The sequence below is a fragment of the Sinohyriopsis cumingii genome, chromosome 11, assembly GCF_028554795.1.
Source record: "Sinohyriopsis cumingii isolate HCF-2022 chromosome 11, ASM2855479v2, whole genome shotgun sequence".
Lineage (NCBI taxonomy): Eukaryota > Metazoa > Mollusca > Bivalvia > Unionida > Unionidae > Sinohyriopsis > Sinohyriopsis cumingii.
The window spans coordinates 53,225,179-53,249,668 of NC_142971.1; the positions used below are offsets into that span (position 1 = coordinate 53,225,179).

Consider the following 24,490-nt stretch of genomic DNA (forward strand, 5'->3'; position numbering starts at 1 on the left):
TGGAATCAATTGCCCACTGAACTTAGACACAAAACACAGTGATCCCATTCAAGAGTGCTCTTAAAACTCACTTATTTCTACTTCAAGAACAAACTTAAATAAAGACCTAATAATGTTTCCTACCTGAAATATTTTCAGCATGTTTTTTATGTTTTCTAATTTCATGGTGTTTGTTTTTTGCAATGATATCATTATATATGTTTTTATGTTATAGGCGTTGTCTAATGTAAAGCGCTTAGAGCTTCTAAAGCTTAGGCGCTATACAAAGTCCTCACTATTGCTATTAATTATAATCTAACTACTACTAGTTTTCAGCCTGTTCAGACGATGATCATGAAGAGAGAGAGAGAGAGATTATAATAGGGTTTGTTCAATCGATTCTAGAAATAAGTTGTGTGATAAAGGTTCTATTACTTTAGTGGTTATTCCATTAGTTCTGGTGTAATTGTGAGATCTAGGGAATAACATTACATGGAAGAAATTGGTTAAAAACTGTGGCTAAACAGATAAACTAAAGAGTAGAAAGAGTTCAAAGTTATAATAAGTAGCATGCATGATAAGTCTAAGGTAACTTGAATGTTTTAGTAATATATGCCCGCATAACACGTCTCTCTTACCACAACAGTGGGGACGGTTTTGCCTTTCTTGAGCGCACTGAATGTATTCAGCATGTAGCGGAACTTTTGCCTGGCCAGAGCGACAGCGAAATATTTCATGTCAGATTTATGTGTAATAAGCACGCTCCTTTGAAACTGATATCGTTTAAGGTGCTTTTTATTTCTGAATACCCGAGACGCGAAAACCCGATACTTGCTTCACTTCTCAACAATGTACTTCTTAGCAAGTGCGGTCGTCTATAATTTAGTACACATTGCTCTCGGTCTTCCTACTTTGTCCTAGTTTTTGTTTAATAATATAACATAACCATTAAAATAGTATTCAATGTGAAAATACTTACGACTGTTTCGTGACCACCATATATGTCAGTGATGTCCTTGAATGTCAAAGTAATAATATTGCATTACAAGTAGGTGAATGTGAGCATTTTTCCATCACGGGAGTGATGTGGTTTTCAGGTACATGTAAAAAAATATATATCATTGGTGTGACGGTGTTTCTATGTAAATATGAAAATGTTTCTATCATTGGAGTGACGGTGTTTTTATGTAAATATGAAAATGTTTTATCATTGGAGTGACTGTGTTTCTATGTAAATATGAAAATGTTTCTATCATTGGTGTGACGGTGTTTCTACGTAAATATGAAAATGTTTCTATCATTGGACTGACGATGTTTTTATGTAAATATGAAACTGTTTCTATCATTGGAGTGACTGTGTTTCTATGTAAATATGAAAATGTTTATATCATTGGAATGACGGTGTTTCTACGTAAATAAGAAAATGTTTCTATCATTGGAGTGACGGTGTTTCTACGTTGTTTTTGTTGTTGTTGTAGGGTTTAACGCCATTTATCAGCACACGATAGGCTATACATGGCGGCCAGTATTAATGGTGGAGGAAGAACCCGGGAAATCCCCGAGAAGAACCACCGACCAACGAGAAGCTACTGGTAAGCTTTCTCACATACCCACATTGGCCGAATCCGAGACTCGAACCCACGCAGACAGATGAGATGACAATGATCCGTAACGGAGAGCGCTTTAGACCACTCGGCCACTCGGGGCCCCTGTTTCTACGTAAATATGAAACTGTTTCTATCTTTGGAGTGACGGTGTCTCTACGTAAATGTGAAACTGTTTATACCATTGGAGTGACGGTGTTTCTAAAGTTACCCAGCACTGAAGTTATTCCTGCCAATGTCAATAAAATAAAACATCAGCTGCAAATCAAACACTAGCAGACTTGGCTGGTGTACCCATTTCAGTAAAAGAAAACAAATATAATGGCAAGTTTAATAGTAGGAAGTGGTCTTCGTGTTAGACGATAACAATTAAAATAAAATGTTTAAACGTGTATCTGATCCCGCATTTGACATGGACTTACAATTCTGAAAAATGAATCTGAGCGCGATTATCAGTATTATTCATATAACGCACGTGTACCTAACGCACGTGGACGAATCGAATTACAAGTTCAAGGTACAAGTAGATATGTTTTACCTGCTGAAGCGTTTACTGAAGTAGAAGGTAGACTTTTGAAAGCAGATAATACGACATACGGACTTTTAGATCGAACTGGTTTTGTTAAAAATGGTGTTATGGAATTATTTAGCAGTGCCATATACACGATTCAAGGAAACAATATTGAACCATGTCTCGAAAATGTTGATATTGCAGCGATGATTTTGGGTCTGGCAAGATACAGTGATGATTACTCGAGGTCAGCTGGTCCGTCAATGATGTTTGCAAAGGATACCACTGATCACTCCGAGAGTAGCAGCGTGAGGCTAAATTCAGCTGGGGACGCAGTTGCATCGATGAATGACGATTTCAACTTAGGATATGCCTCGCAAGACAAATGTTAAATGGAGAAGAACATATTTCATGTCTGATTCCACTATCACATATATTTGGATTCTGTAGAAATGTCAGAACATATATTTGGAGATAATAATAATAATAATAATAATAATAATAATCAGGACTTTGTATAGCGCCTAATCTTTAGAAGCTCTAAGCGCTTTACAACATTAGACAACACCTATAAGATAAAAATCATAATAATATTATTACAAAAACAAACACTGTGGTACTGGTAAGAAAAGCCACCGACAGTGACGCAATCTGGCGACCTGGCGTAGTTGATGCAGGTAAAGTAATACTAACAAAACTTTCACTGTGGATGCCAGTAATGACTCCATCGATCGACGAAGAACAACGATTGTTATCTTTCATGGGTCAAAACTGTAAATCAAAAATGTCATGGTTGACAGTAAGTACAGATAGCGTTCAAATTAAAGCTGCTGGGTTATTTCACATCGCAGATGGCATCAAAGCAGGGATTTTCAGCACCACGGCCAATATTCATCGCATTTCAGGAAAATGCTTCAGTAGATTACCAGGGAAACAAATCAAATTGTGTTTGACACGCTTGGAGTTAGTGAGTGCGTGTGAGGTTTGGAATGAGTGTGTGTGTGGTTTGGATTTTTTAACGTAACTTTTAAAAAAATTTCAGTCATATCGCAACGATGTCTGCAGTGTGTCAGTTTATAGTGATGTGTAGCACTGGGGCATCATGTCGCAAACATGTAGCATGATGTCCCACCCAGTCACCTTATCCTGAAACTAGGCCGACCAGTCCTAACACTAACCTCCTAATGCTGAGCGCCAAACGAGGCAGCTATTAGTATAATATTTTGTAAGTCTTTGGTATGACTTGGCAGAGGATCGAACCCACTACATTCCGCATCCGAGGCGGACGTTCTAACCACTAGGCCACTGGAGCGGTAATAGGGTGAATGGTACTCAAATAATAATATTCAGTCAGATTTCATATGGTATATGCTATACGAAATTGTGAAAATCAGTCTGATTTTATAATTTGATGGTGCATATGGTACCCGTAATTGGCAAAACCCTACTAAAAACAAAAAATTTTATAACAAACATTCTTATCAGAATAATAATAATAATAATAATAATAATAATAACAATAATAATAATAAGAAGAAGAAGAAGAATATAATAATAATAATATTATTATTATTATTATTAATAAGAATAATCGAATATATTATTATTATTATTATTATTATTATTATCAAATGATCATCGCAAATCTGTTAAATTACTAATCCTCGCAGGGTCAACCTCGCGTACTTTTCTAACTGACTTTGATTAAGTGTTTTTTCAAATCTCATGAACGCTTTTTATTTGATCTCATTCTGATTACATTTCTGCTTTAAAAAAATGAATAAAATTAACAAAATTATAAATTAATCCTAAAACCACTTAGAGAACTGAATGAGGCTTGACCAGATTTTCTACCAACAAATGGACTAAAATCAATGAAAAAACGATAAATTCTGACTAAATTTCATCAGAATCTCCCGTTTTTGTATATATAAAAAATCCGCATCATTAATAACTATTATTATCAGAATAAATATTATTATCAGAATCAGAAAAATATTATAATCCGAATAAATATTTTCAGAAAGAAAAAAAAATGTCAGATTAAATATTAGTATCTGAATATATATAAAAAATCGTATTCTTCACAGATTTTATAATTTGATGGGGTTATACGGTACTTAAAATCATAGAAAACAGATAATTATAGAATAAAAATTATTATAAGAAATAAATCTGAATGTCAGTTCACAATCCGTTACACCAGACAAAGTTGAAACGCTCACTTTCACAATTACTGACACTGCTTTATTTTCAGGATCAGACAATCTTTCTCCATTGCCTCACATGTGTGTCAATAATTTTTTGTTTCGTATTCGTTAGCTAATTCTGATCAATTTTTTTTAATTACGCGTGAAAGTGAGACGCATTTTTCAACTTCTGTATTTTCATTCTCGCCAAGGATTGAAACATAGACTGCTGGATCAGGTTAATGAATATATATTCTGCTGGTAGTATATACTTATAATCAAATTTTCGTTGTTGTAATGATTCAAAATCGCAAATAATTTTTTTCAGGATTTAAATAATCATATTTTTATACCGTCATCTTTTTTATTTTTTAATTGCACAACTAATAGCATTAATATTTTCATAGTTCATTGTATTTTAAATATATATTTAAAATAAAAGAATGATTACATAACACCTAGTAGCATATCTACAGCATTATGTATAATCTTAGTTCTAAGGACGGCACAACAACTGTATTAGTATAGACACAACAAACGAATGTTTTAGTTACCTATTTACCTCCGCGAATATACATGCTGAATGGACCACGAAGAGATCTGGCTGCCTTTTATAGCGTCCCAAACAATTTTAGAAAATACGTTTGGAAATTCCAAAGCCGTTCTAGCAAATGCGTTTGGAAATTCCTGAACAGAAATACGTAGCAATGTGTTATTTTGGGAATTACCGAACCATTCTAGAAAATACGTTTGGAAATTCCCAAGTCATTCATGCAAATACGTTTGGAAATTCCCAAGCCGTTCTAGAAAATACATTTTGAAAATCTCGAATAAAAATAAGTAGGAATGAGTAATTTTGGAAATTCCTGAACCATTCTAGAAAATACGTTTGGAAAATTCCAACCATTCTAGAAAATAGGTTTGGAAATTCCCGAACAAAAATACGTAGTAATGAGTTATTTTGGAAATTCCCGTCGTTTCTTGAATATTCTGCGTGGGCGTTATCATGACTATAAAAGACAGACAAAATTTCTCTCACCCAGTCAGTCTGGAAGCGTATACGTAAGTAAACAGAGGTAAGTGAAATATTTTCTTGAACTGTGTTGTGTTAATTACCACGCAGACATTTAAATAATTATATATAATTAGTTAAGATGACACAATTTTTTTAATTAATCGTATAAATATTACGCAGTAACAAGCGAAATAACTACTTGATATATTCTACCTGAGAAAGCTTAGCTTGACAGAGTTATATCAATTAAATTATAATGAAATATTATGTTTTGTTCATAGTATCTGCGACACGTTTTACCGAACGCAAGTTAATATCAAAATATTTTCCAACAGTATTTATCGATGAAAATATAATTTCTTCGCCAGTTTCTGTATTTACAAATATTTTTTCGCAATTTTGTGTTTTCCTGTTTTTCCAAGTTTCCTGTTCTGACTTTGTGTAATGGCTCGAAATTATTTAACGAAATATTTTTCTTATCTGAATCAATACGAGCGATCACAAGATCCTTCTCGATTAATCCATTGAAACACTGGTATACGAATTGATGACAGGAATAATGTTTATTCCCCTTAGTATTGGACATGAGATAATCAGCGTCATTGACATTACCAACTGTTTTTTTGTTTGTTTTTTTTTTGTCTACAGCGCCTAATTACGCCATCACGAGATGCCTCATAATTCTTGATGATAGTGTTTAACAAATTCTTTCTTTGTGCTCCATTCTATATAATAATACTATTTGTCTAAATCATTCTTTTGAAAATCTGGTGAGATAATCTTCAGTATTTCTTATAATCTTGTCATTATTCTCGGTGTTAGATTTTTATCATATCTTTTCATCTCTCTGTATTTGTTACCACCACATAGCACATACATCTGCATTTTTCCTTTAACCCCAACACACACTTCAAACACGGCTTTTGGTCCATAACTCCCTCTTCGTACACTTTGTAAGTTAAGTCCACAGAATTCGTTTATTCTCTCTCTCCTCTCTCTAAACCGCTCAGGTGGCCTAGTGGTTAGAGCGTCCGCCTCGGATGCGGGAGGTCGTGGGTTCGATCCCCGGCCGAGTCATACCAAAGACTTACAAAAACGGTACTAACAGCTGCCTCGCTTGGCGCTCAGCATTAAGAGGTTAGTGTTAGGACTGGTCGGCGCGGTGTCAGGATAATGTGACTGGGTGGGACATCATGCTACATGTCTGCGACATGATGCCCCAGTGCTAGACATCACTATAAACTGCCACATTGCAGACATCGTAGCGATATGACTGAGAAATTGTTAAAGCTACGTTAAAAATCAAGATCACATCACTCCTCTCTCTATCTCTCTCTCTCTCTCTCTCTCTCTCTCTATATATATATATATATATATATATGTATATATATATATATATATATATATATATATATATATATATATATATATATATATATATATATATATATATATATATATATATATATGCCTTATTATAATATGGAAGACTTTGGGAGATTATTTACAACCAAGCCTTCTAAATCTAGATTCGATCTTGATACAAGAATCACTGACTTGCGGAGCAACTGAAAATAGCATAGCTCTGGATGATCCGACGGAAAGTCCGATTAAAAGTATTCATGACACCAAGAAAGAATTTAGCAACGATGGCGCATCTCATGTGTAGTCAACATTTAGAATTATTAACGATTACGAAGTCATCGATGCTACAGTGAATGACAACGAGCAGCGACGAGCATGAATTATCTCGACAATCAATGATATTCTTTTCAGATCAAAATTTATTACGGAATTAGAATATACTTGGATTATCCGTGACAAACGTGGACCTGTTCGATTACACTACGGCATTGTAGATAATGTAAAATTAAATAAAAATTCCAAACCAGGAATGTTGACTGTTATTGACTAACCTTATTATGAAAGAAGAGCGTATCCTGTGAACGCAGTTATGATGGTGGTGTTGTTGTTGTTGCTGTTGGGTTTAACGCCATTTTTCAGCACACGATAGGCTATACATGGCGGCCAGTATTAATGGTGGAGGAAGAACCCGGGAAGCTACTGGCAAGCTTTCTCGCATACCCACATTGGCCGAATCCGAGACTCGAACCCACGCAGACAGAGGTGAGACGGCACTGATCCGTAACGGAGAGCCCTTTAGACCACTTGGCCACTCGGGGTCCCAGTTATTTATGCAATATATCCGCTGCATGATAAACCCAGCGTTCATGATCTAAAAGCAATGAACTTTTCGGAAATGAATTGTGTAGCCTAATGAGTTATGGAACAGTTTACAAACTCGATACGTGGAAATGGTTTAACTGATCTAAGACGTAACAAATGAATGGGCTGAATCAGTCAAGGATAAAGGAGCTAAAATAAATGATGTCACTGAATTACCAAAGAAACTAAAATTCCCAATAAAGAATAATAACAGGAGAGATTTTGTACACATCGAAATATAAATCTAAAGGAGCTTGGATTGAAATTGTTGATTATAATGAGCATGCGTGGACATCGGATATAACAATATTTCCATGAAATCGAACTGTTACATTTTACCTTTTAATTTTATTATCGAAATGAGTAAATGTGATCCTGTATCAGTATGGTTATTTCAGAGTTCTGAAGAAAATCACAACGAATTAATAAAACCTGATGGAAGTACATGCCTCGAAAACAGTTTGATCAGTTTTTAAGACCTAATGGTGATATTTATCGAACAAAATCTCTCCACGAAGAAATGAAAAATCTTGCGCTGAAATATACCAGTGATCACGAAAGGTTGCTCAGTAATTGCTTTACGATTCCATCAATCGCTGCTCATTTTGCTAGAGAGAAAATCCGTGGAAGCCTACGATGTTAGATTTTCTCGATTATATAATATCGAGTTGTGTTGAATACAGATACGGTGGATTATGGAATACTAGATACGATTATAAATATGTTATCTTGATTCATATGGTTGTATGTTATACGGGATGTTTTCTTGGAATGGGAGTGTGTTGTAAGTAATTTAAGCGATTTGGACATCCAACAAACGCAATGACAAGAGTATCGCTAAATGGCCCCTATCAAGATTTTGCCTTGACTGAATTCGCTTGTATCGAGTCAATTAAGCTTGGCAAAAATCTTCATCCAATTTGTTATGTCTGGTTTGGTAAACACTTCTTTTTAAAAATGTGGGCCCCAACAGTATTATTACGATTTATGTTCGAAGTAAAAATACTATTATTGGTAACAGTAAGTGAAGTCATTATATCTTTTAGTCCGCAAAAACAAGTTTGGTTACCAGAGCAAAATAAATATTCTGATGACGAAAATCCTTATATAACCGATTTTGAGAACAAAATTCCAAAAGATCTTGGCAGAAAAATAATTGGTAAATTTACCCAAGGAGGTTTATATGATCATAAACGACACTGTACAAGGTTAATTATAAATATTGCTGAACTAGATTTTATAATCACTGATACAACGAAGAAAAATATATTTACAAGGCGAGAAAAAGTTTCCTTGCCAAATGGAACTAAATTAGGTACAATTGTGAGTTATATTGATGGTCACCGCAATTTACTCATTTAAGATCATCAAGGCTCTCATATGTTTCGATAAGTGTATTATCGATGATAAACAGATTTCCTGAATTTACCGTTAGAGTCGCTACATTTTCATTTTATATCAATAAAAAACATGCATGATTGTTAGAACAACTACATATAGGCGCTTATGCAGCGTCGGGCGAATGGAGAATAAAACAAGATACTTCGTTATTCTGAATCTGCTGACGTTGAAATAAAAAATATTTATTAAAAAAATAAAACAAAATATCAAAATTTACATCAGCATCATCGGTATGTGATCCTGTCGCCTGACATACAACTTTTTATCTCGATGGACCTGGATTTTCTGTTTAAACAAGATCTGTGACTAAGTTATTTCGTCAGAGTTCTTCAAGTTATATTGATATGGTTATTTTAACACCTACACACAGGCTTGCCAGAGAAATGAACTAACGAAGAGTTAAATCTCATACTTATCACAGCTTCTTTCGTTGTAGTAGTAGTTGTTGTTGTTCTCGGGTTTAACGCCATTTTTCAGCACAAGATAGGCTGTACATGGCGGCCAGTATAATTGGTGGAGGAAGAACCCTGGAAAACCCAGGGAAAAACCACCGACCTACGAGAAGCTACTGGCAGGTTTTTCCACGTACCCACGCTAGCCGAGCCTTGGACTCGAACCTACGCAGACAGAGGCTAGATGGCAGTGATCTGGAACGATGAGCGCTTTAGACCACTCGGCCCCCGAGTGGCCGAGTGGTCTAAAGCGCTCTCCCTTTCGGATCACTGCCATCTCACCTCTGCGTCGGTTCCAGTCTCGGATTCAGCCAATGTGGATATGTGAGAAAGCTTGCCAGTAGCTTCTCGTGGGTCGGTGGTTCTTTCCGAGGCTTTCCCGGGTTCTTCCTCCACCATTAATACTGACCGCCATGTATAGCCTATAGTGTGCTGAAAAACGGCGTTAAACCCCACAACAACAACAACAACAAAGACCACTCGGCCACTCGGGGCCCCTTCTTTCGATGTAAGGTAGATACATGGACTCCTGGACGAATGGGTGAAAAATATATTTTAATGATTATTATCTGGAATGAAATATGTACAGTCCCGCTACAAACACTAAACGTAATTCTTGGTTGGTTGTTGACAAAATCTACTGATGGAATAATGTGCGGCGATCATGGTCAACCACCACCTTTTGTTGGATTGTCTCCACACGAATGGTTAAAGAGTTTTGTTGATTATTAAAGAGAAATAAATGATTATCGTCCAGCACTTGATCCAGAGTTAAAAGAGTTTAAGAAATTTATTAGACTACAAACAAATAAAATTCAGTGTGAAAAAATGCGTGAAATAATTTAATAAAATCCTAGTAACAATTTTGTGAATTTATGGAGACCAGACAATTTAACAGATGCAAGTAGAAAGATTATTCGTTATACACTTCAACAACAATTACTTATGTTCCTAAAGAACACATTTCAAATTTACCCGTACCGTTGTGTCATAGACAAGCAGATACGCGACGAAAAACATTCAAGTTCATATACCAGGATTGTCAGAAAAACAATCTTGTGTTAAATTATATTGTTTTAGTTCCTGTCAGTGTTGTTGAGAGCGCATTAACGATGGATAAAACTCCGTGGACTCTACACTATGTTACATCGATCGATTTGTCATAATTATTAACTATTTATGATATTAATATTTTGATTGTTGATCGTCAAATTTAGTTTATCTCAGTGTCTCGATTCAGAAGAATATCTCAGCTACGGATGGTTATCATAGACTTTGCACTTTATCTCAGTGTCTCGATTCAGAAGAATATCTCAGCTACGGATGGTTATCATAGACTTTGCACTTTATCTCAGTGTCTCGATTCAGAAGAATATCTCAGCTACGGATGGTTATCATAGACTTTGCACTTTATCTCAGTGTCTCGATTCAGAAGAATATCTCAGCTACGGATGGTTATCATAGACTTTGCACTTTATCTCAGTGTCTCGATTCAGAAGAATATCTCAGCTACGGATGGTTATCATAGACTTTGCAGAAACTGCTGATAATAGCGATAATGTTATTGATAGTAATGTAGCAAGAAAAAAATTTATAAACAATGTGACAAAACAAATAAACGTGACCTTAATCTCGGTGTTGAATTTATCATGACGCTGAAACAACAATAGAATAACATTTTGCAATCTGTCACACAGGAAATGTTGTGGCAGTATTCAAATAATAGTTCAAGAGAGTTTACTGTAGATAGAATTAATAGTAGTTCTTGGAAACACACGTATAAATGTGATGCTGACCTGTCTTGAATGTAATCGACGTCACGGTGCTAGTTTACTAAAGTAAATGCAGCGCTAATTTTGTGGCTTCAGGAATTACTTGTAATTGTTCGTGTACAAATCCACGCTGAGGAGCAGTTGAATCTAATCTGTAGGCTGTAGGTCTACCAATGGATCTTACCACGCTAGAAATTGTATGTGTCGTAATACTCAGAAAAGGATAAGTCGCTCTTTCTTACCACCTTCAAGTTCACCAGGTTCATATAAATATCTGACAGTCACATTACCTAATACTGGTTGTTTTGAAAAGGAGTCATCGCGTCGTGTATGTTTTTATTATTATTTTTAATTACATTGATGGGTTTCGAAGAAAATGCACAAGTAATTTCATTATTTAACACAGTTATCACACTTGGTAGTCTTGCAACCCATTTGCGAGATCTCGTACTTTTCCGAATTTTTTCCTTCGCATATTGATATCCAAAACAATCTCAAGGCAAGTGTTTAATTAAATCGTTCAACAATAGCCTGATCGTGATGAATTGCGGTATGTCCTCGTCTGATTTCGACGTTATGTTTCTCCATAAGAGATGATACTGCACCAATAAATTCTATGCCAGAATCAACCTATAGTAACCGTGGCCATTGCTAGCGTCCTCGTTGATAAATGCGTTCAAAAACACATACAACTTCAGCTTCTGTTTGAGCTGATAGTGGCTCTGCTTCTTTATATCTACTTGCAATATCAACGACGTTTAACGCGTATTTGTATGTAGGTGATTGACATATACCAATTTTAATAGCATCGTGTGGTAAAAATAAAATATCTACCTGATGAACTAATAGTAATGCTGATATCAAAATGTGCATGCTGAATTTATTTTGGTGGTGGTAGGTAAAATTTTCCATATTGCCTATCGTGCTAACCAATTTTCAGCAGCAAAACTAACATTTCCTGCACCAGCAAGCTTGCTAATCGCTGCTCTACCCCTCCAATATCCTCTTGGGCATTAATACATCGATTCCACTATAGTACTAATAATCGTTTGATTAATTACCTGCCCCTAACACTAGTTTACCTTTCATCACATATCTTATCAACCAATTAGCTAATGATTCTCTGAAAGATTTATTTTTTATGGAATTTATCAAGTGAATCAATTTGACATCTACATCGTGTCGTTGGTGTAGATTTTGCTTTTTATACGCTACATCATCAACGTGAAATGCTTGATCAATTGCATGTATTGGATAGTCTCCATGTCATGGTTGATCTCGCTCTTCACGTCGGATATCAAGTCGAGTTCCAGAACCACAATAATTATATCCGGAAAGATGTTTTCTTCTAGATACTAAACTCATGGAGCTCTTGGTAATTTTCCTAACGAAGCAGCGATATCACCACCCGTTTTCCTTGATTTGTCAAGAGAGATAAATTTATATTTTTTGTACGACATTGTACACATTTACCTGTAAATGCACGTCCACGTCTTTTATTTGTTGTTATTGTTATTGTTAATCCACTGGTGATGGTGAATGCTTTGCATCGAACACAATATAAATTCCTATTATTTATTGTATTTGTGCAACATGGATGTCATTAATTTTTCAGCAACAAGAAAACAAGAGCTAGTAAAACATATTTCGGCATTACCAAATTCTATAAAAATGACAATAATAGGTCCATCTGGACCGGGCAAAACACAATTACTGCTTAATTTGATAATGAGATGGCTCAAGTGGAATAAATTATATTTAGTGGCACCATCCGTAAATGAACAGAGATGATACGATGTGCATAAAGATTTTAATGAAAATTCAAAACTTTGGACGAGAATGGTAATGATATTATTGATTTTATCACCGATATTGATGAAGCCCCATCCGTAGATTACCTCGATAGATGTATTAATAATCTCGTAGTATATGATGATGTGATGCTGGACAAACAATCAAATCCAGCTCGGATATTTTCTCGAGGCAGACATAAAAACACCATTGTGATATTTTTTACTCAGCGATAAACACAAATACCTAAAGTGATCAGAGATAACTGCAATATTTTAGTTGTGTTTAATGGAGTCGATAGACATACTCTGCGAAATATTCGTCAGAGTTGGTATAGTAGTAACATGGACATGACTAAGTTCAAAGACTTTTTTTTAAAAAAAGCACAATCTACCCCACACGGATTTATGACGATAAATTTACATGATCCTCGATCACGATATCGTAAAGGCCTTGATAAAGTCTTTGGTTGAGAGACTAATATAACAATGATTTAATTACACATTACAGCAGCAGAGAGGATGCAAATACAAATAAGTGTCACGGTGGGTAGACAAAAACACGCATTAAAATTTAGAAAAACACGAGTGACAACAGTGAAGTAACAGCACAAAAAAAAAACACAACCCAATTAGAGAAACTCCCGGTTTAGTTAGAGGCTTCGGTTCTGTGTTATTACGCTTATATTTTCATACTTTTTTCGTTACGAAGTTTTATTTTCATAAATGGACTTTAAAGCAAGTGGTCTGTTTACCCTCTCTGCTGCTATGGTAGTTATCTCTGACTGACCAAAATCAAAGCCAATTTATGTACATGTACATGTAGCATATAAACAACTAGACAACCACATGTTAGAAGTATAATAATATCAGTGTGAATTAATTCATGAAACGGGTTTGTTGACTATGGGATATAGTCTAGACCAAACTAGGGCCACCATCTCTTTATGCATATGTGGTAGTTGTGTTTTCTAACGGGATTTGACTGATAAATGCATTTTTAGGATATGATCTAATACTCATGGATTTTTTCATATACATGTACATTATTTAACACATTGTGGAGTGTACTACATAAATGTAAGTTGTCAATATACAAGTGTATTAGTTGTCTTTATTCAATCAAGATTTCCATTTTTTACTCTGTGTAAACCCTAGTCACTGATGACATGTTACCTCAAAAGTTTCACTTGTATGAGAAATTTCAATTATTTTCACCCCACCCCCATCTAAACATCCATTTGTATTCGACAGTGTTACCCTGGTCCCAATGTAGGCCTACAATGTAAGACGTACCACATGTTATTTATGTTTTAGTGCCAGCCGCCCAAAACATACATAACAGCGTCGAGGTCTTACATGTAGGACTTGGTCCCAATGGTTTCAAGATAAACGGATAGTACCGTATTATGAAAATGGCGACAATTTTTGAATATTGTTGACAAAATATTGAGGTTGGCCATTTTTTGGACAACTTTTTTAAAGCCAGCGCCAACCCTTTAAAACTCAGGTAAAATAAAAATAAATACCGTACGTAAGTATCATTCTCACACATATCCTTGGAAATAAGGTAACTATAATTTAGTTCGATATTGGTCTTTTAGAAAGCTACATATTTAGTCGAGATCAGAAAGTTTTCATACCATTATTTGCGACCATAAAAATGAGATATAGATAAGTTTGAGAGATGGATTGGTTTGAAAAATGTCATTGACACAAAAAGGGATTTATGAAAATATAACGTGACCACAAACACAAACAAACATATGTACATGCAAATAGACGTGTCAAGGTTATGAATAAAGGCATGTTGAATACGAACGAGTCGAGTGAGAAATGAATTCAACTAGTAAGGATGGGCAAGGAAATCCAATCCTCAGTAAGCCATGTTTACAAAGGGATTGACTGCCATTTTCTGTACATAAATCAGTTTCACTCAAATGTCTTTTTCCAATTCCTGCGGAAATATAGGGCACCGAATTAATTTTAGAGCCTATAGAATACAGAACTCCAGCCATAGTTACATTGGGAGCGGGGAAGTGTAGTAATTCGAATTCATTCGGTCCGAAACAACCTAGTACATTGTAGGAATTGTTATGTTAATAATTAGCATTTAATGCATTGTAGTCATTACATAATTCCTAACATGAAAATAACCTTCATAAATTCCAGGGTAATTAGTATGTTACGTCTGTCATATTGATACTGAAATAACCTTCATAAATTCCAGGGTAATTAGTATGTTACGGCTGTCATATTGATACTGAAATAACCTTCATAAATTCCAGGGTAATTAGTATGTTACGGCTGTCATATTGATACTGAAATAACCTTCATAAATTCCAGGGTAATTAGTATGTTACGGCTGTCATATTGATACTGAAATAACCTTCATAAATTCCAGGGTAATTAGTATGTTACGGCTCTCATCTTGATACTGTTAAGATAATATTGCTTCCATTCATGCAATGTCAGGTTCAGCTTCGATCTTCAACACGTGAAGAGGACAGTATGTGTAGGCATATAGCTTAAATGAACTTAATTCACTAGTATACAAAATACCAATTAACAACGGAGTCTTTTGTCCCAAAACAAATCTAAGAGTACCTGGGTTACAAATACTTTTTAGACAAGTTAGGTTGAAAATTTTTGCTTAAGTCTAGAATTTAGCAATCTTTTTAAACTATATTGCTTCTTAAGTTTGATAAATCAGTGGTTTTAACTGCACTCCATGGAACAGACCATTTCATTTTCACAATTGGGGAAAGGGTTAAAAATTTCCGGTCACCAAATAGTTTCAAATCTATTTTGCTCTGATTTGCAAGAAATACAAATGTTTTATATCTATGATATTATAATGAAAAAGAGACACTATCTTGATGTGAAAGAAACTTACATTATTCTGGTTCGAAGGAGAATCCTATCCCAACCCCCAAACCTAACAATTAAATGTTCAGTCCTAAAATCAAGCAGGTGACGCTGGAACCAAAATCCGCTCGACGCGAGTATAATGAAAAAGCTGAAGGACAAACAACCTGTTGTAGGTGTATAGCCGAGATCACACGCAAGTAATTAAAAGAATTTTTACAGCAATGAAAGTAAGAATCACTATTATGTTGGCATTTTTGCGACAATGGTTTAAGGTATTCAACATGAGATGAAATTAATAGGTACCAATAAATTTAATCGAGAAGACGAAAATCTTGATGCAAACTTGAGTCAACAATGCTGAAATCTTGTCTTCGGCTATGGCATTGTTTTGATAGGAGACTTTAGTACTACTTACTTGAAGCGAGCATCATGAGGAACCCCTGGACAACAAACACCTTGTAGTAGGTATGTCGGTGAAATCTTATGTAGATAACGAGAACTATGGCGAAGATGACTCCCAGAAAGGCGAGGATGAGGGACAGCGTTGACAGTGCTTGCCATGATGACCACGCCAATTTGCCCTCGACCAACTTGTTAATGGAGTCAACAAAAGACTTGTAATCTGAAAGATACGTTTGATTTGTACAGTACAGTGAAATTTATATGGGCATTGAAAAAGATTGTGTACCTGAAAGATCCACGTAATTATATAGTCGGATAAAAGCTTTCACACTGAATGCTTGCATTTTGGTATGAATGGATGCATTTTGTATTGCCGTCCCAACATTATCGAGGGGGGGGGGGACGGAACTATGAAACTTTTTAGATAAGGATTCCGTTCGTATTTCCCATCCCCACTGAACTTTATGCAAGGCTGCCGGTAGTGTTATCTCTTCTAAATCATACATTTTTTTTATTGTCTGTGTATTCTTGTAATCCGACACACATCAGTCGGTAATATAATGCTGCCGTGTATTTGTCTGACGTCTGAAGACCTAATACTTACAGTTGCATTGTTATCACCTTTTTAGTATACGAGGCAAGAAATGAATTTATATTATCACATGTCTAAATCTCTCTCTCTCTCTCTCTCTCTCTCTCTCTCTCACTTTTAGTATATTCCAATCACGCATTCGTGCGTCTACGGTTATGCATTCAGCAACTGTATTAATAAATTTATATGACCTGTGACATAAATCAAGTGAAAAAGAGTGTATGTGAGAAGTACACTAAAATGGTATTCAGTCGTGCAGTCGAACCAGTCTTAAACGTAACACATGAAGCAATCACCTGTCTTAAATAGACACATTTTCAAAGTCCCAACAATAATAGTTTTTAATATATTTTTTTTTAAAGTTGAGCACGCCTTTAGTAGCCACGTGATTTTATATCCTATGGAAGCGGACGATCTTGGGCAACCTATGCTTTTTTTCAGTACTCGACCGGTTTAACCCGGTCCGGCTGCCTGGGTGTGTCCTTGGGAAAGTTACTTTAGCTCCCAAATCGTCGGCATAACTTTAGGAAGCTTTGTTGTCAACATCATCGGAACGCTCCAGAGAGACATTAATTTTGTAATATCAGCGGACGAAAAAAAAATGGGTAGTTTCAAACATTTTTAATAAGGATAGGTTATCAGTTGGACTGTTTCAAATCTAACCTAAACTTCTTTCGAAACAGCATATGTATTTTATTATTTCATGAATTCATGAAACAAATACACCATCAAAATAAATAGGTATGTAGACATTAACTTATTCAAGGACATTTATTGTACTATTGGCTCTTTTTCATGTCAGCTGATATTAAGTGATACACGGACATTAAAGAAATATTTCAAGCATTTCTTCTTGTCATGGTACATTAATTCACAGAAGTTAAGACATTTTCGACCGTTTCATCATGCCAGCGGACATGAACTAATCCACGAACATTGCAGACACTTTGACCAGTTCGTCATGTCTTCATTATGGGTGATGCATAAAAAACAAATATATAAATAAAGAATAAAGTTAAAAGAAAAAGGCCGTAATGATTTTATGTGTCTGTGATTTGGATTTTTAACGTAGCTTTAACAATGTTTCAGTCATATCGCTACGATGTCTGCAGTGTGACAGTTTATGGTGATGTCTATCACTGGAGCATCATGCCGCAGACATGTAACATGATGTCCCACCCAGCCACATTATCCTGACACTAGGCCGACCAGTCCTTACACTAACCTCTTAATGCTGAGCGCCAAGCGAGGCAGCTGTTAGTACCGTTTTTGTAAGTCTTTGGTATGACTCGACCGGGGATCGAATCCACGACATCCCGCATCCAAGGCGGCGGACGCTCTAACCACTAGGCCACCGGAGCGGTCCCTAATGTTCTTATACAATTTCATACTGTTTTCGTTTTATTTTATCTCATCTTTCTTTTCTCTTTCGTTTCTTTTTTCGGATTTCTGTTTCGTTTCTTTTTTATGTTTTCATCTTAAGCATCTTTCAATGTTGACGGACGACAAGGAGAGTTCCTATTGGGGATTATTATCGCAGATTTAGCTAATTATGCAGGTTTAGGTAATTATGCAGATTGTTAATTTGTTTCATGAGTTTTTCAGTTTCTAAAATCGCTAAATGCGATTTTTTTTTTAAATTTCCGAACCGTTTAAAGGAAATTTAATTATTATAATTCATAAGAGCTGATCCGTCTTTGGTCTACAGGGATTAAACATTTTGCACGCCATATGACCTGTTCTGACAACCCTTAATGTCTGCTTACATCGAAGATACAGAAAATAAATCCGCAGTCGCTTAACATATGATTGACAACTTACAAACTCATCACGTCTTACAGCTTATTTACCAGGCTACCATTATCACTGACAACAATCCCCAGACGTAACCTACTTTCTGAAAGGAGTTTTAAAGGTAGTAGATTTGCGACTTACAGGTAAGTTACTCAAATCAACAATGCCAAACCGGTTTTTTTTTATAAAAAAAAAGAAACGCAGAGAAATGTAATCACTTGTTTTGCTTATAGCAAATACCAACATGTCATATTAAATAACAATGAATACTGATGTGATGTGATCTGGATTTTTAACGTAGCTTTAACAATTGTTCAGTCAGATCGCTACGATGTCTGCAATGTGGCAGTTTATAGTGATGTCTAGCAATGGGGCATTATGCCGCAGACATGTAGCATGATGTCCCACCCAGTCACATTATACTGACACCAAGCCAACCAGTACTAACACAAACCTCTTAATGCTGAGCGCCAAGCGAGGCAGCTGTTAGTGCCATTTTTGTAAGTCTTTTGTTTGACTCGGTCGGGGATGGAACCCACGACCTCCCGCATCTGAGGTGGATGCTCTAACCACTAGGCCCTACGGAGCGGTACAACAATTAATAGACGACGGATCCCTGTCTGTAGAGATGAATCGCGGTTGTTGAAAAAAATATTGAGGTAAATTTGGTTCGTATTATTTAGATTACTTTTTTATTTGAATGTGTGCATTAACCGAACATCTTAAACATCAACTCTTTTCCATATTTTGATGGTACTCTTAATTCATGAAATAAACTGTATTCATAAAGATGGTTACTTTTCTCGTAAAAGGAATCATATCTATTACGTAAAAATAGTTCATTTGTCACTAATACAGAACATATTTTTGACAAATTTGCGCTGAAGTACAAGGGAAGTTTTATTGCAAAGAAATTTATATTCGTCATTTTAAAATGCATATAATTTAAAAGGAACAATTTCTTTCGTGAAACTTTTGTATCAGAATGTACTGTGTCTCTAAAGTGGCATTATTTGTAACTATTACATATCTTTTTCAGGAAATTTGACTTTTTTCGTGAAGTTTAATTTAATTTGATATAAATAAAATCCCTTCCGACATTATGGTCACGCAACCTCCTGGCTATTTTGGCGACAGGGAATATGTTTAGTAAAAAAAAATAAACAGAAGGACTTCAGATATCTATGCTATCGGCGAAATTCAAGGAATGGCTGATTGGTGTTGTTGTTGTAGGGTTTAACGCCATTTTTCAGCACACGATGGGCTATACATGGAGGCCAGTATTAATAGTGGAGGAAGAATCCGGGAAAACCCCGGAAAGAACCACCGACCCACGAGAAGCTACTGGCAAGCTTTCTCATATACCCACATTGGGTTAATCCGAGACTCGAACCCACACAGCAGAGGCGAGATGGCACTGATCCGTAACGGATAGCGCTTTAGATTACTCGGCCACTTGGGGCCCCCAGGAATGGCTGATATGATATAGGCTATTAGAGACGGGCGGCACATTTTGTATTACATGATAATTGATTGTCTATCCTATCATCCAGTGTCTTTTTTTCATATACAATGAGGGTTCCCTTCAAAGTGCGGATGATAAATCGTTACCAAGATGTCTTCACAAAAGAGTTATTGCCTGAGGTGAAATTGACCAAACTTCAACACAGCGCTTTCCTGGCAAATGAAAAAGTGAGAGGAACGTACAGCATTACGAAGTGAATCTAAAACAATTCTGATACGGTTCTATGAAAATCCACAAGAATGAAAAGCTCCGTACAAATTTCAAGACCTTGTCTACCTTCAATTATGATTATATTTTACAACACACACACAGATAATACTACTCAATTTCTTTCGCAATGTCTATTCATGTGATCTAGCCCAACCAATAAGAATTAACTTAATTCTCCTAAAACCATATTAATCGATCTGTCCAATGGGAAAAAGATCGAATATCTCTAACTTGCCTACTAATAATTATAGTACTAGTAACTGTCAAGACGTACGTATGCATCTATTTATAAATCCTCTGCAATTTTCCGCTCTTAATATTCCTAAAATAGACCTTAGTCACGAAGCGCAATAATGTAACTAAAGATAAGCCGTGCAATTTACATCTATGAATAACAATTAAAAAAATTAGAGAAAATAATGTACCTTGAGTTACAAAAAACAAAGATATACATAACAATTATGATGATGAATAGCTATTTATTTTCACATAACAAATTTAAACAGTGCAAAATTCCACATCTATACCCTTTTTTTGTTTTGATCAATATTGTTGGAACAGGCTATTGACATTTTGATGCCTATGTGTTCGGGCAATTTGTCAACAATCAGGCAAAAATATATCTAGTTCGACACATTTGGTCTTCGTCACTGTAAGATGAAAGGAAAATATCTAAAACAGAGTGAAAATGGAATAGAAAAAGAAATATTTACATACATATTTTTAAAAAACATTACTTAATTTGGACAAAACATGAGAGATGGACATATAAGCATTCATAATTCTACAAATTTGACCATTAATATATATATATATATATATATATATATATATATATATATATATATATATATATATATATATATATATATATATATACAATATATATATTCATATACATATACAATATATATATATACATATACAATAAATATATATATATATATACACACACACACACACAGACAGGCAGGCAAAAAGTGCATATTAATTATACACGATTCCTCTGTAATTAGTTTTAAAACAAATTAATTAGGGCCAAGACGATAACATGATGTGGATGCTTTACATTGTAGGAATTGTATTTTTGTAATAGAAGAACAAATACATGGAGATAATTTGATTGTTTGAATGTTGTATGAACATGTTGATGTTCTACGAAGGAAACCATTTTCATGAAACTTGTTTTCAAGCTTGACAATACAATCTTCTGCATTAAAACTGCTTCTTACTTTTATATGTTTTGCATGAATGTACACTTTTTTCTCCAAGATTTTCGTAATATTTGCCTAACAAATATTCACGAAAAAGTCAATTTAAGTCACTTTTGCTTGAAACATATTGGGTTTTCTGTGTGAAAAATATGCTACTTTAACTACATAAAAAAACCCCGGATAAACGGTGCCTGATATACATTACTGTCTGTGTCAATGTTCTTTGTCATTTTAATGCAGTGAAAAAAGGATATATCCTTCAATGACACGGCCGCCAAGGTGTACTACTACTCATTAGGATTTATACGTCAATTGCATGGTGTTTTTATGTCCTAGTATTATGTTGTTGTTACTGATGTGAGCTTAACGCTATTTTTCAGTACATGATAGGCTGCTATACATGGTGACCAATTGTGCTGCAACAGGAAGATCCACCGACATACGGGAAGCTAGTGGCAAACTTTCTCACATACACACGTTAGAGGAACCTAAGACATGAACTCACGCTAACAGTTGTGAGATGTCAGTGATTTTTAAAGGCATGCGCATTAGACTACTGTGCCACCCCGGGCCACACCCATATGATTCTGAATATGATATAATGTAAACATTGCTGTGTGAAATACGAATAGAAGTAACCACATTACATCACTGTAATATTACAAATAGGTTAAACTGTCTTTAACTGTTACTAATACAATCAATTTAATATTTTGTAATTATATATATAAAATATCAGGAAAAAACGTTTTGAAAATCAAGTGAAACAGCCCTGATAAATGTACAAGAGAGCACTTTAAAGAAACGTATTCACACCATTTTGTTCATGCATTAATTCTAGTAGTCACTATTGTTATGGACGAGTAACCTCAGCTAACCAGCTACATGTTTAGGGGGCGTAACCTCAGCTAACCAGCTACATGTTTAAGGGGCGTAACCTCAACTAACCAGCTACATGTTTAAGGGGCTAATTCAAAGTCGGTTGACGCAAGATATTTCCGATGTATATCGAAATAAACAATACTAATCAAAACGTACACATTTTACACACTACGAAACTAAAGTACTCGTTTAGCACATTACGAAACTAAAGTACTCGTTTAGCACACTACGAAACTAAAGTACTCGTTTAGCACAATAAGAAACTAACGCAAACGTTACACAATAAATCACAACGAATATATGGTAACTATGTTCACCAAAAAATATTATTTAAAAAAAGAAATTTCTCGCTCATTCTCGCCTCTTCAACATTCTTTCTCCTAACTGACCCCCGTCTGACCTTTTCACTATAACCACGTCATCTACGCCTATTTTCAAAGTGAAAATCCATTGCTGCATTGTGAAAATTTTATAAACAAATGAGAATCAATTGATAGGTGTACGAGTTAACAATATCCAAGCCGATGTGGTACAATCCTGGAAAAACAAGATACAGATTCTCAATATAGCCATATGCAATTGGACCTGTATACGTATATGTTTTCCATTTCAAATCAATTTTGACAGACCTACATGGTATATCTTTTGTGGGGAAAATGGACATAAAGACAAATGTAAACACATTCTTTCTAAACAGATTGGTAATGTATCCACGAGTGAACCATACAATATTACTTTATTATTCAATCACATAATCCACCATTGATTTTTCAATGGAACATATTGAATAACTTGATTGCGAGTAGAAAGTTTAGAAAATAAGCAGTTTTTGCTATAACCACGCATTCATCTTTTCAAGAGGTTATTCAAAAGTGTCTGCCGTCTCCAAGCAATATATAATACTCCTTTCTTCATACAAATACACAATCTGTAAGTAATTTAATAGTAGTAACCTAATCCTTGTCAACCGGATTGCCATTTTCTCGTAATTGAGTGCTGTGAGAAGGCATACTCAAATAATTAGCTTACCTTTGTTATTGAGCTGCACCAGTTCGTCAGGCAGATTACCATGGGAACTTGAGTGTCTGCAGTTGCTCTGACCGATTGCACACAAAGTGTCGTACCAGATGGACATATGGATGGATGACTCGTTTCCGCTCCCCTGGGTACGGATTACATACAACCAATCTGGAATCGAGTACCCTATCACCAAAAGTATGAACCCTATGACTGAGGTAAATATTAAACAGGTGTCGAGAACAGCCATAACTATTGTGTGCCCCATGATGGAACGCCCTTTAAACACCTAATGTATGTGATTGTGTGTTGTCCTTCGTCAGCTTTTATCACGCAAAAAGCGTGCAGATTTTCTTTTTCTTCTTATTAGTCTCTCTTATCAGGTTTTACGTTGCATCTGCCTTTATAGATCGAAGAGATGAATTCGCTTGTAACACGTCTATACCTCGAACGATGCTCAACGAAAATACTTTAGTGGGGGAGAAAAAGCTACACGACTATAGCAGGATGCGACTGGAATGACTGAGGGTTTCTGGTCCACTGAATCCATTCATCCATAGCTTTCATTCCATTGTATTATTTCAATAGAATAGTGAGACGTGAAATTAGAGACCTCCTTGATATAGCCTCTGGCCAGGCCCTTTGCCTGTTGTTTTGGTCTTTACGTGCATCCCGACACATACCTGAGGATGGTATTCATATTGTTTGTTTATACAATTGATTTCGTCTCTACCGACCTGTGTATAACAAAAGTTATCAGAGCGTTGAAATCGGTTTGCAGCGTGTTGGGATAGTCAAGCTATTTTTCAAGGGATAAAGTGGGAAAAGAAAGGTGATATGTGATAATTACGACGACAAAACACACACCTGGCACAAACTAAACATACAAAATTAATATTTTCATGATATTTGCAAGAGAACCATGCAACTTATTAAACAGTTAAAGAAATAGAACGCAGGAAATCACACTTCACAAAGAATATCATATAGTTTTATGTTTTTAGGTCAGTCAAGGTGGATGATGAAATAAAATAACTTCTGAGG

General features: G+C 35.4%; 1 protein-coding gene across 1 annotated transcript in view; it reads right to left on the bottom strand.

Annotated features, from left to right (window-relative positions):
• The window catches only part of LOC149788467 (uncharacterized), a 45,911-nt gene extending 21,810 nt beyond the window's left edge, over positions 1 to 24,101 (bottom strand). Inside the window, exons 1-2 of the mRNA XM_089974447.1 lie at positions 23,459 to 24,101; positions 16,226 to 16,432 (exon numbers count right to left, since the gene is read on the bottom strand). Of these exons, the coding sequence (XP_089830573.1) occupies positions 16,226 to 16,432; positions 23,459 to 23,714 (463 nt within the window). The 5' untranslated portion in view covers positions 23,715 to 24,101. The remainder of the gene's footprint in view (positions 1 to 16,225; positions 16,433 to 23,458) is intronic.
• Positions 24,102 to 24,490: the final 389 nt, after the last annotated feature.